The sequence below is a fragment of the Danio rerio genome, chromosome 5, assembly GCF_049306965.1.
Source record: "Danio rerio strain Tuebingen ecotype United States chromosome 5, GRCz12tu, whole genome shotgun sequence".
Taxonomy (NCBI): domain Eukaryota; kingdom Metazoa; phylum Chordata; class Actinopteri; order Cypriniformes; family Danionidae; genus Danio; species Danio rerio.
Window position 1 is genome coordinate 20,823,725 of NC_133180.1, and position 18,405 is coordinate 20,842,129.

General features: G+C 34.0%; 2 protein-coding genes and 1 non-coding gene across 5 annotated transcripts; 2 read left to right on the forward strand and 1 right to left on the reverse strand.

Annotated features, from left to right (window-relative positions):
* Positions 1-7,528: 7,528 nt before the first annotated feature.
* Positions 7,529-7,601, reverse strand: trnak-uuu (transfer RNA lysine (anticodon UUU)). Its single transcript has one exon. It is a non-coding gene; the product is annotated as a tRNA-Lys (tRNA).
* Positions 7,602-7,609: 8 nt separating this feature from the next.
* Positions 7,610-16,106, forward strand: gatc (glutamyl-tRNA amidotransferase subunit C). Of its 3 annotated transcripts, none has more exons than XM_073950486.1 (6): positions 7,685-7,968; positions 8,078-8,128; positions 9,529-9,698; positions 12,510-12,613; positions 12,875-12,937; positions 15,464-16,106. In XM_073950486.1, exons 1-5 carry the CDS (start codon positions 7,801-7,803, stop codon positions 12,934-12,936), a joined length of 555 nt encoding a protein of 184 aa, XP_073806587.1. In that variant the 5' UTR covers positions 7,685-7,800; the 3' UTR covers position 12,937; positions 15,464-16,106. The 3 variants fall into 3 exon arrangements, with proteins under 3 accessions (NP_001288258.1, XP_073806587.1, XP_073806586.1); XM_073950485.1 differs by lacking the exon at positions 15,464-16,106 and adding an exon at positions 13,326-13,867; NM_001301329.1 differs by lacking the exon at positions 15,464-16,106 and having other exon boundaries at positions 7,610-7,968; positions 12,875-12,994.
* A 450-nt stretch (positions 16,107-16,556) lies between these two features.
* On the forward strand, positions 16,557-17,811 carry isg15 (ISG15 ubiquitin like modifier). Its single transcript, NM_001204169.1, has 2 exons — positions 16,557-16,707; positions 16,820-17,811. Exon 2 carries the CDS (start codon positions 16,826-16,828, stop codon positions 17,297-17,299), a length of 474 nt encoding a protein of 157 aa, NP_001191098.1. The 5' UTR covers positions 16,557-16,707; positions 16,820-16,825; the 3' UTR covers positions 17,300-17,811.
* The last annotated feature ends 594 nt before the right edge of the window (positions 17,812-18,405 follow it).

An 18,405-nucleotide genomic window follows, 5' to 3' on the forward strand; every position in this document is an offset into this window, starting at 1 on the left:
TTCGATTCCCACCTCGAGGTCCTATGCCAATCCTTCAACTCTCTCCTCTGTTCACGCTTTCCTGTCTATACTCTCTACTGTCCTATCAATTAAAGGTGAAAAAAGTGTTGCGTACATGAGAAAAAACGAAAGGAAATGCTGAAAAAAAAGGTTTCACTCAATTTCATGCATTCCAGTTCTGCAGACTAAAAACTTTCAGATGGCACTGCTTAAAAAGTTTTGTTACAGAGTAGTTCACATCTCCAGAAAACTTATATACTTCTGTTAACCCAGCTAAATGTTTTTTGTATTACTGACAAATAATTTTAGGTCAGTGCAGCTGATGTTTTCAAAAGTTGAGTGAACAAGAAAAAGCAAAAGGAAAGGACTACTGACTGATTTGTTTACAGTGTGGAGAAGCCAACTGATGGCGGGTGAGCAACAGCAGATGCCACAGGAGCACTAGTTCAGTTTGGTAGAGGAAACTGTAGATTTTCCATGTAGTTCCATGTAGAGGTATTATTTACATAGAGTTTTGATATGATATGTGAATGACTCTGTGGAAAGTTCACCAGCCAATCGGAATCAAGCATTTAACAGCCCCATAGTAAAAGTAGGGGTTGTTCTCAGAGAATAAAGCTCTGCATTCTTATTCACATAGGGCTCCTGTATAAGCCCTATATTCATCCTGTAAAAACAACTGGCTAGATGTACATTATCCTGATAATTACACAACGACTTGCCAATGAAATAAACAAATAGACAAAAAAATGAAGATCTAAGCTGCTATAATTTACTAACTCTTTATTAAAATGTAATGCTTGCCAAAAGATGGTGCCAAACAGTCAAGAATAATGATGTGACTGATAAGCATGTATATGAATATAGTCACTTACAGTCAAGATCAAAGGTGTCCAAAGTAAGGTCTGCGGGCTAAAGTTGTCACATGGTAATTTTTAATTTGGCCATCCCATCATGAAAGAGAGGGAGAATGATGGGGAGTTGGTTGGGTCAAATGCCTTTGACAGAGATCATCATTTTGAATTTAGCATAATCTTTTGTTTCTTTGTTTAACTGAGGAGCTTCAAAAAAGCCAACTAAAATAAATGTTTCATTTAAATAATGTAAATAAGAGAGACTTTTAAAATGTAAATGCTGTCAGATAGAAGACAATTCACAAGACATTGGTAAGCAAATCAAGGCAAAGGCAGGAGCAGGTCGACTAGTTTACTCAGCATTAAACTCCATTGTGTTATAAATGGAATTGTTTATGTTTTTTTTATTGTAATAAATTTATTGTAAAACTGTAAAAATTATACCACATCATTAATTAATATGTTTTAAAGCAACATTTCTAGTTAATTTTAAATATTAGAAAATGGACTAGGAAATTATCCATGGCAAATTTAAATGTAATACGGCTTGGTATATTTAACTTCAGCCCACAGCCCTCAATCAAGTTTGGTTTTTAGCCCTTTATAAAAAAATAGTTTGGGCACCCCTGGTCAAGATGATTCAAAGTACCGAGATTGACCTGTGTTATTAATTTAACCAATTGATGGAATGTCATGATTCACCAATCAGGAGCAAATGTAATAAATCAGAGAGCCATATAATAAAGTCATTTAATAGTTATTTAAATTACTTGGCCTGATAAATTCTACTGTTTTTATTTTTGACATGTATTGGCTGTTATTTTATTTTTGTGTGGATATATTCACACATTCATTTATATTCATTATAATCGCTGATTTCAAAGTACCCGGTGATTGCCACCAGGGTGTGAAATGTGACAGTCGTGTGTAAATGTTGCAGATGGTGGAAAGGTGGCTTAAGAGGCGGTCACACTAGATTTCATGCTCAGTTCACTTTCAATTTTACACATGAAGAAGAGCAAGTGCACACTTCAACTCTTGGGTGACTGAATTTTTTTTTTCAGGAAATAAGTTCATTGTTCAGGCTGCATTTAATTGATCAGAAAGACACCACAGACAGAAATATTACAAAATATGATCATAAAGTGTCTGTTTTCTTTTTTGAACATCTTTTATTCCTGTGATGGCAAAGATGAATTTTCAGCATGTCTTCAGTATCACATGATTCTTCAGAAATAATTTGATTATGCTGAATATTATCAGCGCTGCTTACTATTTTTGTGGGAAATGTGACTATTTTTTCAGAAGTTCAAGAGAACAGTATTTATTTCAAATAGAAATCTTTTTAATACATTATAAAAACTTTACTGTCACTGAATTTAGTGCGCTAATCTTAAATACAACAATCAATGTATTCATTTCTTTTTAAATAACACCTACCCCAAACTTTTGAATGTTAGTGAACATTAATCTAAATGTCATCTTGCGCTAAAAACAAACTGAGAGAAGCTGTTTGGTTTTTAATGCTGATAGATGATATATTTATTCATCGTTTATTAAAACACTGGCCCTAGAGCATTACATGTCCTGTTACAGATACATGTTGTGGCATATGTAAGTTTGCATGCTTCAAATGTAGTGTGACCGCAATCTTAAAGCTCTCGTAGGACCTGCAGGCTTTGTTAGTATTCCAATGTGCCACTTTTAATAAACGATCCAGATTCTAAAGTGTAAAACTGTAGCAGTAGGGGGCGCTGTGCTTTTCAGACTTCTGCATGTGTTTCTGTAAGCCGCTTATATTTCCGAGTCGGTGTCTTAACTGTGAGCCGTTTCACTAAAATCAGATCAGGTCTTTGTGTATTGCGCAGTATATTAGTGGACAATACCAATAAATGCCTCTAGCTATTAGATAATGACTTGAAAAATCATGTCAGTAGATAGTTTTTTTCCCCATTTTGTTTCACAGACTTGATGAATGATTTGGGATTTCTGTAATGTTTGTGTTCCAGTTAACCGGTGTCATGTTTTCAGTCACTTTATGAAAATCTGCCATTAAAGTTACTGATTTTATAGATGTATGTGTGGATCAGGACAAATCTCAATCACTACCACAAGGCCTTGTCTGCTTCATGTGTTCTTGCTGTTTGTGGACTGTACAGAAAAATACACGCTATATTTATTAAATAGAGAGAATCTATATTATTAACTTCGATGTCGTTGGCTACATGGTTTCAGAACGGACGCTATTATTCACATGAAGAAAAAAAACAGCAGTGCTCTTATTTATTTTAGCATTACAGATTGTTGGATGAAATGTTCATTGTATTTTCCTTAATCCAAACATGCTATTGAAACTTGGTACCTCATTACATGTGTTAATCTCAATGAAGTATCGATCATGTGATCCAAGCAGTACAGCTGTGGCCCAGAAAAAAACTTTTTAGCCACTTTATTAGATACACGTTTTCAACTGCTCGTTGAAAAATGTCTAATCAGCCAATCACATGGCAGCAACTCAATGCATTTAGGCATGTAGACATGGTCAAGACGATATGCTGTAGTTCAAATCGAGCTCCAGAATGGGGAAGAAAGATGATTTGATTGACTTTGAATGTGGCATGGTTGTTGGTGCCAGACTGGCTGATCTTAGTATTTCAGACACTGCTGATCTACTGGGATTTTTCACGCATAACCATTTCTAGGTTTTACAAAGAATGGTCCAAAAAAGAGAAAATATCCAGTGAGCGGCAGTTCTGTGGGATCAAATGCCTTGTTGATGTCAGAGGTCTGAGGATAATGGCCAGACTGGTTTCGAGCTGACAGAAAGGCATCAGAAACTCAAATAAGCACGCACTCGTTACAGCTGAGGTATGCAGAAGAGCATCTCTGAATGCACAACAAGTCCAACCTTGAGGCAGATGGGCTATAGCAGCAAAAGACCATATTGGGTGCCACTCCCATCAGCTAAGAATAGGAAACTGAGGATACAATTTGCACAGGCTTACCAAAATTGGACAATAGAAGTTTGGAAAACTGTTGCCTGGTCTGATGAGTCTCGATTTCTGCTGCAACATTCGGATGGTAGGGTCAGAATTTGGCGTCAACAACATGAAAACTTAGGTACATCCTGACTTGTATCAACCGTTCAGGCTGGTTGTGGTGGTGTGATGGTGTGGGGGATATGGGATAATTTGGGCCCATTAGGGCCAATTGAGCAGTGCCAACTCCACAGCCTACCTGAGTATTGTTGCTGACAATGTCCATCACTTTATGACCACAATGTACTCATGTTCTGATGGCTGTTTCCAGCAGAATATCAATACAATAGAATATCTCATAAAGCGCAAATTATCTCAGGCTGGTTTCTTGAACATGACAATGAGTTCACTGTACTCAAATGGCCTCCACATTCACCAGTACTTAATCCAATAGAGCGCCTTTGGGATGTGGTGGAATGGGAGATTCGCTTAATGGATGTGCAGCCGACAAATCTGCAGCAACTGCATGATACGATCATGTCAATATGGACCAAAATCTCTGAGGAATTTTCAAGTACCTTGTTGAATCTATACCATAAAGGATTAAAACAAAAGGGGGTTCAACCTGGTACTAGGAAGGTGTACCTTATAAAGTGGCCGGAGAGTATATTCACATTGAGTTGCAATCAAAAATATGAATCAAATCACATGTGTCTTTTTGTCACATATTTGTTAAGTCTTTAACACACAACAAATGACTATTTAGACAAAATTTAAAGCAAATCAGAATCAAAAGTGTATTCCAGACTACCATAAAGACTTTATTATGGTCTACTCTGCATTATTTGTGATCAAGTGTTAATCTTTGTCCTGCATTGCGTCTTGATTTCTTCATGTGCTGAATATATTCTATAAGGAGTAGAAATTAATTTCTAGTCTGTATGTGCTGTTATACATTTCTTTAAATCTGAATGTATGCATTTTCTCTGTTTTTTTATGTGAGTGTTCTTGCTACACTATTGTCAGTCACTATGAAAGAGTGTTCAATTAAATGTATATTAAATGGTAAATGTACTTGTTTTTAAAAAAAAATGAAATAAAATGGAATTGTTCTTATTTTTCCAACAAATCTAATTCTACATCTGCTTCTTTTGGAAATGTTACGTTTTTGGGGTTTTGTGTTGTTGTTTTTTTAGGAAGTCTATGGTAGTGAATAGAACTGTATGGTGAAACACTGAAATATGGCACCAGATGACGTCTTAACAGTAAAGCAATTCTGGAGTATTCAGCTGAGTCCATATAGCACAGCTGTCCAGAATTTGATACATGTTCATGCTAATTCTGACATTTTATCACTTTTTTGAACTCCTGGACTGTTTGGTCTGATTTTCTTAAAAATGTAATTCTTGATTAGTAAAACCATTCTTAAATAATGTACAAAATGATTTGACAATTTGCTAAAGCTCAAATTCGGTCTGTAATGAAAACCCAATAGCCTTAGGTTATCTACAATTTCAGAAAAGTGACACCTATTGGTCAGGGAAAGAATAGCTATTTATTTAATTTTTTACTATACCTTTAACAGTTTTATAATGGTTTAGCCAGAAATCACTAGATTGGTAATGATATATAAAATAAATAAGATATGTACATAGATATATATATGTATGTATGTATATGTATGTATATATACATATATATATGTATGTATGTATATATGTGTGTGTGTGTATGTATATATATATATATATATATATATATATATATATATATATATATATATATATATATATGTATGTATATATATATATACATACATATATACATACATATATATATATATATATATATATATATATATATATATATATGTATGTATGTATGTATATATATATACATACATATATACATATATATATATATATATATATATATATATATATATATATATATATATATGTGTGTGTGTGTGTGTGTGTATGTATGTATGTATGTATATATATATATATATATATATGTGTGTGTGTGTGTGTATGTATGTATGTATGTATGTATGTATGTATGTATGTATATGTGCACACACAAGCACAGTTGTCCTATTATCTTCATGAACATACAATATGAAGCGTGATTTGCATCTTTACTACTTTTCTGTTAATGGTCTCAAAAATGTTGAGGAAGTTCCACTTGTTACTGTCCATCATGTAACATTTGATCACAAAGTAATGTGATCTTACTTAGCTGTACCGTACTTTGTCTGTACTCTGCTGAAGTATTTCCAATTGGGGAGGCTTTAACTTAGTTACAAGTAAACCTTGAATCGAAACGGCCTGCACTGAAATCAGGTTATTTAATTTGGTTCTAGAGGAAACTGTTTGTATTCAGGGTTTTGATGTATTGTAGGTTTTGTGACAAAAATGATAATGGGATATTGAAGCATAATAAATCATTGGACCTTGGATACTTAAGTACATCTGAAGACAAATACTTTTGTACTTTTACTCAAGATTTTATTTTTACTTGAGTAAAATTTAACTTGGTTAATCTCGACTTAACCTCAAGTTGCCTACTTGGTTTGTGTACTTTGTCGACCATTGTAAATTACAGTAAACATGATTTTCATTCATTCTGCCTATTGTCCTTGAACTAGCCCTAATATAATTGTAATTATTTTAAAATAGAAATGCATGATCAAGTTCATAGCAGTTAACCACTGACTACTTTAGTGTGTGCATCCTGAAAAAAACATTATCAATTAGGAATGGGCCAGTATAAGTTTCTGACACCATGATAACCTTGGATAAAAACATCACGGATAAAACGGATTACTTCTCTAATTCTTTTTAAATGTCTAACTTGTTAACTAACTTGTTTCCCCTTTGAAACATTTAAAATATTTTGGAACAGTAAACATGTCAGGCTAAATAGTTCAAATAAATAATTGACTTGTGCTCTCTGCATTAGTTTCAAAAACACAGATCTTTTCTGATTTAGATACTCGGTTGTCCTAAAAAAACTTAAAACAAAACATAAAAAACAACTTGCATGTACCGGTATAGCAGAAAACTTTGGCGGTTTTAAAACCTTGACTTTTTCAAACCATTCAAATGGGTATAGTGCCATGCCTATTGTCAATGCTATAATAATGAATAACATAAGTAATACATGGCACATTAAAGAGTTATAGATGTTAAAATTATTTATTTTTTCTGTTGAACACAGAACACAAAATATGTTTTTAAGAAAGCTGAAAACCTGTAACCATGATGTCCATAAGAGGATAAACAAATGCTATGGAAGTCAATGGCTACAGGCTCAAAAAAAAATATTTTTATTTTATTATTATTATTTTATTTATTTTTTTTGCTCGTTTAAACAACACAATTCTTGAGATTTCATTGGGACAACTTAATTTTTTATGTTCAATCTACATAAATTTGTTAAAAGTGTTAAGTTAACTTAATCGATTTGAGTTGGAACAACATGAATGAATTGTGTGGACCCCTGCTTTTTTACAGTGCAGGTTTCCAGCTTTCTTCAAAACATCTTCTTTTTAAAAGAAGTATTAAAGTAAGTAAATGCTAGGAACAAGTGAAGGTTGAGTTATTGTTTTCAGTTTTGGGTGAACTACCCCTATAAATGGAAATAAATTCAAGAAAAAAGACCCTCTTGTTCTATTTGAAAAAAAAGACTTTTCGCCCGAACAGGGACTTGAACCCTGGACCCTCAGATTAAAAGTCTGATGCTCTACCGACTGAGCTATCCGGGCTCTTGCATACTATTGTTCCATCCTCCTCTGAGAAGGTAACGTGTGTCGTGTAGTCTGAAATCTACTTCCGGAAATGAAGACCTATCCTTTCTTTTAGAGCACTTGTAGTAAGGAGCCCTTAGCAACACCGTGACTAAATCGCTGTTTATGCGACTTTATACGCAAAGCAACTGAACACCGTTAGGAACGCGATTTTGTCATGCTTTGTAAATGTGCAGCGGGCGCTTTGAGAGCGCTGCGGCCCGCGACTCCTCGAATTGGAGTTTTAAATCTGACCGCTCTTAGCGCATCTTTGTCGGCTAACAGAACGTCCTGGTCCCGCTGGACACATATGCGGGATTCAAGTAACGCCGCCTGGACACCCAAGGTAAATAGTTATTAATTTAAAAACTAAAAAGAATTAAATAACCCATTAATGCACGAACAAATATCTAATTTGCAACATATAATAAAACAACACACATTTTACTCTTCAGGTTCCTCAAACACCCACATGGGAGCCCGTAGCTGAAAGTCAACTACCACCGGTAATGGCTCTTTATTTTTACATGTACGTTTTATAATGCAACTTGATTATTATTTGTTTTTTTGTTTTTTCTGTATGCAATTAAGATACGTGAAAAGAAGACATTGGGATAATCTTTGTAAATCTTTTTGTTTCTTTAACTTAGTTATTAACAACATTAGCAAGTGGCAATACTAAATCTTGTCAAAAGATTAAGTCAATTTAGATTTACTGATATATATTTCTGAACTAGTGTTTCTTAAACCTTACAATAGAGGGCAGCAGAGTAACTTCAAACCAATGACTGTAAAAAATACAGAAACCTACAGAAACTGCAGCTCTCAACAATGAATTTTTCAAATTGTTATTATTAATGTCAAAACATTTACTGTGCAAAGAGTTGTACAACTATTACGGGAACATAATTAATATCATAATAATGATAGAAAAGGCAGGTTAAAATATTTAAAAAATCATATAAGACTAAACAGTGAAAGTCTTTCAAAGAACTACAAAAAAATATATATATAACTTGCATTTGTGTAAAATGAATTACCAAGTGGAACGAAAAAAATAATATGTTAAATAACAATTAAAGTAATGATTTAAAAAATATATATCACAAGTTTGGTGTTTTCAGAGAGATACATTTAAACCATAGACTTTATACAATACAATACAATACAATACTAAACTTTATTGTCAGACTCTTGCATAACAGCATGATAAATACTCCTTATAAAGAAAAAAAAAACATTCAACACAGACTTTATTCAGCTCCAAGACAGCCTGATGTATAAATGACTTTTTTTTATTTCACTTTATTAAAACTCAGGGCTCTAAATCGACGGTTAGCCTTTAATGGTATAAATTCATTATCAAACACAAAATTAGGGTTCGAAATGATGTTTTTTGCCAGCCTTGTGAGGTTCTTGTTATACGAAGGGTCCTATAATTTCTCAAGAGGCTTTCCTACTATCCTTGAACAGACTCAAGACAGACTCGTATACCATACAGAATTACAATACTGCAGAACACTCACAAGTACTGACATAAATTAATGTTCAAGAATCTTTTTCAATGCTTCAAAAAATCTAAGATGACGCAAAAACAAAATTGATTCTTTGTTACACGCACTATTAATATGATCTTTTCATGAAACCTTGTTGTCTATTATTATACCCAAATACTTGTATTTGTTTACCTGTCTGATGTTTACATCATGTATGACTACAAGGTTTGTGGATACATCAGATGTTGTTGATTTTCTTTGCTTTTCTAGGTATTTTTCTAGAGCATTTTTGTCACACCACACTAAAAGATTATATTTTTTACTTATTTGTTTCTAAACATTTCTTAAAACAATTCTTACAATTTATGTTTTCCTGCAAAGTTAACAATGTAACCATATTTAACATTTAGGCAACAAGAATCTCACCAGATTTAGTGGACAAGCTAGAGAGATTGGCACTTGTTGATTTCGGCAGTGAGGAAGGAGTGGACTGTCTGGAGAAAGCCATCCGATTTGCAGATCAGCTTCATGTCATTAACACTGACGGTGTGGAACCAATGGATTCAGTTCTAGAGGACAGGTAACTACTGAAACTCACATCAACAGTGGGCAAGTTGTTGTGGATATGATCTGAGGAAAATATTCATTCATTCATTAATTTTCTTTTCGGCTCAGTCCTTTTATTAATCTGGGGTCACCACGGCGGAATGAATCGGCAACTTATCCAGCATATGTTTTACGCAGCGGATGCCCTTCCAGCTGCAACCTATAACTGGGAAACAACCATACACACTTATTCACAGACACCCAATTTCACACATGCCCACATATTCACACATACCCAATTCATCTGCAGTGCATGTCTTTGCTTGTGGGTTAAACCGTAGCACCCAGAGGAAATCCACACGAACACGGGGAGAACATGCAAATTCCACACAGAAATGTCAACTGACCCAGCCGAGGCGTGAACCAGCGACCTTCTTGGTATGAGATGATTTTGCTACCCACTGCGCCACCGTGACGACCCCTGAGGGAATAGAACTTCATTAATCTGTTTATTTAACTTTCGATTATATAATTATATTGCTAACCCGATTTCACCAAGCAGGACATGTTCCTGGATTAACATCTACTGTATGTTGATCCTGGAACAACATTCCAATCAGCCAATCAGAATTAAGGGATACGTTTACAGTTCATGTTAAGTTTAGGCTTACAGTTGGGTTTATGCACTTCTACATGATTGTATTCAACTATTATTCCTCTCTGATTTTGGGAATAAGTCGCAGTTATGGTTGGGTTTAGGGGTAGGGAGTAGGTATGGGTTACATTTTCGAACAAAAGTGATGATCCAGGATCAACATAGATGTTAATGTAGGATCGCATGGTACTTGTCAAAATCATGACGTGCTCATGTTTATATTGTTTAAATTTATACAGCAGGCCTATTTGATTCTGATTGTTGACGCATGTAAAGTAGTTCCAGCAAGTTCTGACCACATTACTGTTCCATAACACTACACATTAGACTGTTTGCAATTGTTTCAAAGGTCTTCACAGAATACGAAAAAAAAAACTAATTGAAAAAGCAAATGCGTAAAATAAACGCACAGTTCATCCAAAAATCTATAATCAAGTACTTATCCTCCACTTGTTCCACACCTGTTTATGTTTTCCTCTTCTGTTGAACACTATTTTGAAGTATGTTTGAGACCAGTGGTCATTGACCTGAAGTTTTCCCCCCACTGTGGAAGTCAGTTAATACAGGGTTTCAAAACATCTTCTTATTTGAAAACAGAAATAGGAAACAAATATTTGGAACTTAGTTCAGGGCAACAGGTTGAGTGAATTCTCATTTTGGGGTTTAAACAACCAGATAAAATCAGTTATGATTTTGATCAGGTATGACAGAGGTTCTTAAAGTGGGGGTCGGGACCCCCCGAGGGGTCGCGGGACAATGAAGGGGGGTCGCCTGGTGATTTTCAAAAATCAATTAATTTTTATTAAACCTTAAGACTTACTGTATTTTATCAATAACCTACTGAAGAGAAAAAAATAGTCGTTTAAAGTTACTATAAACTATATAGTTACTATAGTAGCTTATAGATGCTAGTTCTATTAGATTGCGACTTCTCGTGTAATTACATTATACTAAAGACACAGCAATACTGTCAGATGCAGCAGATTTTATAACACCAGGTTAAACTTTCTAGCCCATTTACAGCACTGACATACATAAAAAAAAAAAAAACAAAGAATAGACTTGGGTCTATTGGTGTGTTTGTGCGCGTCATTGCATACAAGGTTTCTGTATTTATAACCACCACCTCAGAGAATATTGGGGGTCACGAGTCACTGACATTGTCATTTTGGGGGTCGCGGGCTGAAAAGTTTGGGAACCCCTGAGTTATGACATACCCTTGTGTTGAGCCATGTAAATGGCACAGGCATATCTAATAGCTCATAGTTACATGTGTTAGCTACCTGCGTCTGTTGGTTCTTTGCCTACACATTGTGCATTTAAAATCTTTTAACGCATGCCAAGCCATTGATTATTCCACTTATTCTGTGGTCATTCTGCAAAGTTTAGACCAATTAAAAATATGAATGCTCTTGGCAACTCATTAATTGACCTAATTTTCAACAGTTTTGACATGCGCGTGTGTTTAACCATGTAAACAGCACAGGCATATCTAATAGCTCATAGTTACATGTGTTGGCTACCTACGTCTGGTGGTTCTTTGCCCTCACATTGTGCATTTAAAATGCTTTAACACATGCCAAGCCATTAATTACCCCACTTATTCTGTGGTCATTCTGCAAAGTTTAGACCAATTAAAAGTATTAATGCTCTTGGCAACTCATTATTTGACCTAATTTTCATTAGTTATACGCTTGTGTTTATGCATGTAAATGAAACAGGCATATCGAATAGCTCATTGCAACATGTGTTTGCTTACTCTTCGCAAATTTATTTTTCCATTTATTATAAAATCACATTTCATACGTAATAATTGGAAGCTGATTGACCGCCTGTCGGCTGACTAGTGAAATATACTTCTGTGTTCTTGAGATTACGACATTTGTCACCGAGTTACTATGGTTACTACTAATGTTTGAGGGTAGCACATTTATTTCAAACTGTGATCAAAACTAACTGGAACTACCTGTGCATCAATCGATTTTATTACACACCTCCCAGCCAATCAGAATCAAGAATTTTAGTAGACCGTGTTAATTATTCCTTGTATATATTTGCCACATTTTCTTGGTGTAAAATGGTGAATCCAGTTTTGCTCTCTGTAACTACTCATCCAAGTATGTTTGCTCACAGTACAGTTTCAACATTTCTTCATTGTTTTCATTTTTTTGTACTCCATGCTGTGTACAGAGAGCTGTATCTGAGAGATGATACAGTAACAGAGGGTGAATGTGCTGAGGAGCTGCTCCAGCTGGCCAAACACACAGTAGAGGAGTACTTTCTGGCACCTCCAGGTAAAAAAGTGGCCAAGCAGTTTTATTAAAACAAATGTATCTCCATACTAACATTTAAAACCAAGGTTTGTATAATTAACTGATTAAGCCAGGGATGAAAGACACATTCTATTAGAAACTTTTAACATTTAGCCGAATTTTTATGCACTGTTGTTTACATATGTTTGCTCAACAGATGATGTGTGTTATTTTTATTATTATTATTATTATTATTTTTCAATACTAAATGAATAATAAAATTGTATTGTTTTTTAATTGCAGGAAACATCCCACTACCAAAGAGGGAAGAGAGATCTGCTATGCTTAAGGACTCAGAATTTTGATGTAAGCGTAACATTGGCTCTGGTGTGCATTATAATAAATATTTATTTCAAAATATTTCATCTGTTGTACTGTGCTTGTTTGTAGTGTGGTAATGTTCTAAACATTTAAAAGGAAAAGCATATTTACATTTTTTATACCAACTGAAATGTATTCATAATTAAAAATATATTAATGATGAGTTTACTATATTGCTTAAATTATTATATTTATCATATAGTCGTTATAAGTTAAATAACAGTAATAATAGCAATACCAGACATTTTTGTTGGATTTGTTCTGCCTTTATAAAACAAGTCATCACAGTAAATTCCCTCATTTTAATAATGTTTGTCTAACAAATGATTATAAAATGAAAATACTGACGTCACTGAACAAGATTACTTTGTAGATTAGCACTGAACAGGTGAGAATGGAAACTGAAAGTTACTTCAGGAAAAAGTCTACCGCAAAGAGAGAGTCCCCATTGAACAGTGGAGGCTAATTTTTAACACCAAACAACTGGAGTCTGGCAAGAAGTTGCAAGAATATGGAATCAAAGCAGGAAGCATCATTTTTATGACATTACGTCTCCGAGGAGGATAATCGGAGATCAGTGCGATTCATTATTTATTCTTCAATTTAACAATGATTAAACGCTAAACATGCCTAAAAATAAAGTCCCGAGAGCTATTTTTTATTATTATTTGCATAATATATTACACGACACGTAGCCTACCAAATAGGTTATAACAGGTCTTACAAATTGTATCAAAATATTTGATGTAACTTAATTTGATTCTGAATAATTTGTATCGTATCGGGTAAAATATGAAGTGAACGTAATCCTCACTCATTTCCAGTTTAATGATTCCACATGTGCTGATCTAAACTTGCCACTTTTGTTGTTACTTTGACTGTATTTCAATTTAAAATAAAAATGCCAAACAAACCAATCCTGTCCAATGTGTTTGTTTTCTTGACTTTATATGGAGTAAACACAAAATAGGGGTATTGATTTCATTTTGAAAAGAATAAGAGCTGATTGTATATGTAACCTGTTCTTATCATAATGATATCTGTCCATTGCAAATAAATTAGTGAAAGCCCAGCTGTAATGTCTTGCTTTCTGGTGTGTTTCTGAGTAATTGGCTAAAGCATTGAAAGAGAAGTTTAAAATAATAGCACTGTGCAGTTTAATGAAACCATTCATTCTGTGAAGAAAACCAATGTCAATAATGGTCATTTATGAAGGAGGAACGTTAGCAGTGTCACAGTTTATAAAACATCTTTCTTTCTAAATTATAAATGAGTCCTTCCAAAACATTGTTCAAAAACAATGGAATTTAAGTAAAAAGTTGATTTAAGAAAGGAAAACATACAAAGAGGTTGAGCAAATTATAGGATGTTTATTTGAAATGATCTCCAGTGCTACAAAATGGCCACAAAAACCTGAAATACGTAGATGAAATGTAAAATGAGTTACTAAAAGACGATGAGTAAAACCCATGAAACTTAGTGGCACGAAAACCATGGCAATGTTTCTCATGCTGTGGTGTTGGGTCTACTTATCCTAACCCATGTATCATGCAGTTTGAATGAATCAAAATACTTCAAGAGATTATGTTGCCCTATGCCATGGGGAAATACCCTGCTAGGCCCAAATTGAATTTGCATGCACAGAAATTTGCAGATTTTTGCAACAACAAAAATTGTCGATTATTGAGTGTATTTATTTACTTGTGCAAATTTGTTTTTTTTTTTTATTAATTTTAGTCATTTTATTAACAAATATGCTAGTGTTTATTTGATATTTTTACAATACCGTTTGTAAAATAATATTTTCTGTCTTTTGAGTAAAAATATTATATGAGACTTGCTTTGTTTACCAAACAAATTAGATTTGCAGTGTAAAACTTAACGTTAAATAAATGTTAAAATCATTATTTTTTACTTTAAGTTTGTTTTTAGGTAATATATTTGCAAAATAATTCAGCATGAATCTGCTGATTGTTTACAAAATTCTACACAGAAGTAGCAATAAATGTCCACAGATTCTTTCTGACCCTAGTAATGACCCCCCAAAAACAAAAGAAAGCAGGTAGCAGCTTCGTTTCAGACAAAAAGGATTGAGGTAATGGAGTGGCCTGCTCAATCCCCTGAGCTCAACCCAAGTAAAAACTTGTGGGGTGATAATAAAAATTCAAGTTCTGAACAAAATATTTGCAGGAACTGTATGGACTGAAAAAAAACTGCTTGGTTGCTAAATGTTTTATTATTATTAAAATTAAAAATAATGTCTCCACAATTAAATATTAGTTTAGTAGTTTGAACTGAAGTACATGTCTTTAATTTATACATTTGTAATTTAAAAGAGAAAAATATTAATACTGCAATTTTTAACAGGTTAATTTTCATATTATTTGCCTTCTGTTAAAAATCTCATAATATTTTAATTTAGAATTAAATGTGTGATGTTTCCATTATATTTATATATGTGAAATATATAACATATATAATAACATGGGTTTCCTCCGATTTCCCCCACAGTCCCAAGACATGCGGTACAGGTGAATTGGGTAGGCTAAATTGTCCATAGTGTATGAGTGTGTGTATGGATATTTCCCATAGATGGGTTGCAGCTGGAAGGGCATTTGCTGCGTAAAAACATGTGCTGGATAAGTTGGTGGTTCAATCCGCTGTGGCGACCCCTGATGAATAAAGAGACTAATCTAAAAAGAAAATGAATGAATGAATTTATTCAAAAAGTCCAATAAAACACCATGGTTATCCTTAATAGTATTGCTTTGCCATGACAAATCTAAAACGTATCTTTAAGTCAGCTGCTAAAATGAGAACATTTCAATATCATGCAAAATAATATCAGTTAATTCACAGGTTTTCTTCTATAACAAACGCTCATTGTTCTAATAATGGAACAAAATAGATCGAAGCGGGCGTGTCGTTTCTGTATGACGTGTTTTACCTGGATTTCCCCGATCTTGTGACCATAGAAAGCTCATTCCAGTGATTTCATGTTATGCCAAAATAAACTTCTCAACTGTTGTTACATTTATTCTCACTAGTTTTTCATTTGCAACCACAGAATTCTTCTTGTTGTTTACAGAAAAAGCAGAAAGCTCTTCTTCCTTTCTCCAAAAAAATAAATAAATAAATGAAAATTTAACTTCCCAATGCTGTGGTTGCATGAATGAGAAGTGCAAGTGTGCCTATTTTACTTTTTCAAATATCTTAAGAAAAAAAAGGTCAGAATATGGATATAACAATATCCAATCCATTCAGTGTAACCTATAATATTTATGTAAAAAATAAATCCCATTTTAGCATTTGCTTCATATCTTTTTGTATTTAGGTTATAAGGCTACTATATTCTACATTTTATAATATTTTACAATTTAGGCTACATATTTTATTATTATTATTTATTTTGACAGATGCAACATCCATTGATTGATTATTGCTGTTAAAAACACCTTTTTGTCTCCAGTGTAGTAGGATCAATATATGATGTTGTTTAGAGACTTGCCCGGGCTTGCATCAGCAATTTTGGGAGAATGGAAACCGAAAGTTATTTCTTGTGCTTTCGGAAACGAAACACTAGTTAGAGGCGGGGCTTGAGTTCATGCCTTAAATATTCGTGCCTCTAATCATCACAGTTGTTGGCACATCACTTGATTTCGGTGCGACTTGCAGGACTTATTCAAGAAAGAAGAAAACTTTTGAAAAAATCAGCGAAAGCCTCATTCAGCAACTTATTTTACCATCATAACTCGGTAAGTCATTCATTATGAGTTAATTAGACCTATACATTAATACAACAGCACGTTTTAAATAAGCATGATTGCTGCCGTTGCTTCATTTTATTCATGTGTTTTATTCTGACAGGTGACGATGCAGCTGACTGTAAAACTGCTTGGCGGTGATGTGAAGCGCCTGGAAGTGAGCGGTGATGCTACCGTTGGAATACTCAAACAGGTTATCTCTCAGTACTTCAACGTGCCCACTTTTAAGCAGAAGCTGTCGGCCGAAAACGGTCAGCGGATCAGCCTGGAGGATGAATCCCGGACCCTCAGCAGCTACGGGCTGAACTCCGACTCGGTGGTGATGCTCCTCATCACAACTAATCCCGGAACTTTCCAGGTGTTCGTCAAGAACGAGAAGGGCCAGGTCAAAACTTATGATGTGGACGCCAACGAGACCGTCGATCAGCTCCAGACCAAGATCTACCAGAAAGAGAGAGTGCCGAAGGACCAGCAGAGACTGATTTTCAAAGGCAGACAGCTCGAGTCTGGCATGAAGTTGCAGGACTATGACATCACCTCATTGAGCACCATTCACATGACTCTCCGTCTACGAGGAGGATAATGATGCAGTAGGAATGCAGATAGCTGTTAAAATCTTACTACTCAGAGTTTTGAGTAGTTCTGTCTGTCCTGCTTTGTTTTTGTTAACTTACGTTGACTTTTAATTGCAGGCTATTTATATTCATATATGATAAAGCAGGGCAAAAGATCGTGTCTCGTAATAAAAGATAGGCTTACCGTTTCATGATGAGAAATGATGAGCTATTCTTTAAATTCGATTGCTGTATTGTGCATTGTTCTAAAAAATAGCCTAATAATTGAAACATTTCCAAATTAGTTGTTGTTAAAGTGCTAAAAGTCTATTCAAATGTTTATTCAAGTGTTTTCAATGCCGTGATGTTCACACGGTATTATGCTCTGAGCATGATCGTTCATGTTTACTGCATTTCAGTGTATATATCTTTACATTCCTGTATCTTTAATATAATCTATCACATTTTGCATTATTAAAAACAATAATGTTTTTGCTGTATTTTGTGTTAAAAAATAAATAAATAATTGGAACATTTCCAAGCATGTGGTATTTTTTTATCGACTCAGCCAATGGTTTAGTCCAGTGATTTCCAAGTCTTTTAAATCAGTTTGCTCAGTTATTTGTAACTTGAGAATTACAGTAATAAAAACTTTATAACATCTATTCTTCTGTGTAACAAGAAAGAAATGCCTTATTTCTATTATTATTTTTAAATAGCCTAATTAACAAAAATGCCGTGGTGTTTTAACATATACATTTAAATATATAAAAAATATACATACGATAAATATATATTTTTTATTTATTGAAAAAAATGGTTACGACACAGCCAATTCAAGTTTTACACCTTAAGAACTATGCTCTTCAATAAATAAAACAAATGAGTTATTTTGAATGAAAAAACTGAGGCCCCCTGCTGTCTATAAACGTTATGACAAACGTATAATAAACTGAACATTTTTATCTATTAATGGTACAAGTGTTTTAAATCTAAAGCTATAAGTTGGAAATTGATCATATTGAGTTAAAGTTACTTGAAAGTGCAAACTGATAACATGCAAAGTCTAAGCACAAACTTAAAAAAAGACGTACACAATATTTTAAATGTAACAATACAACAGCTCGTTTGTTTA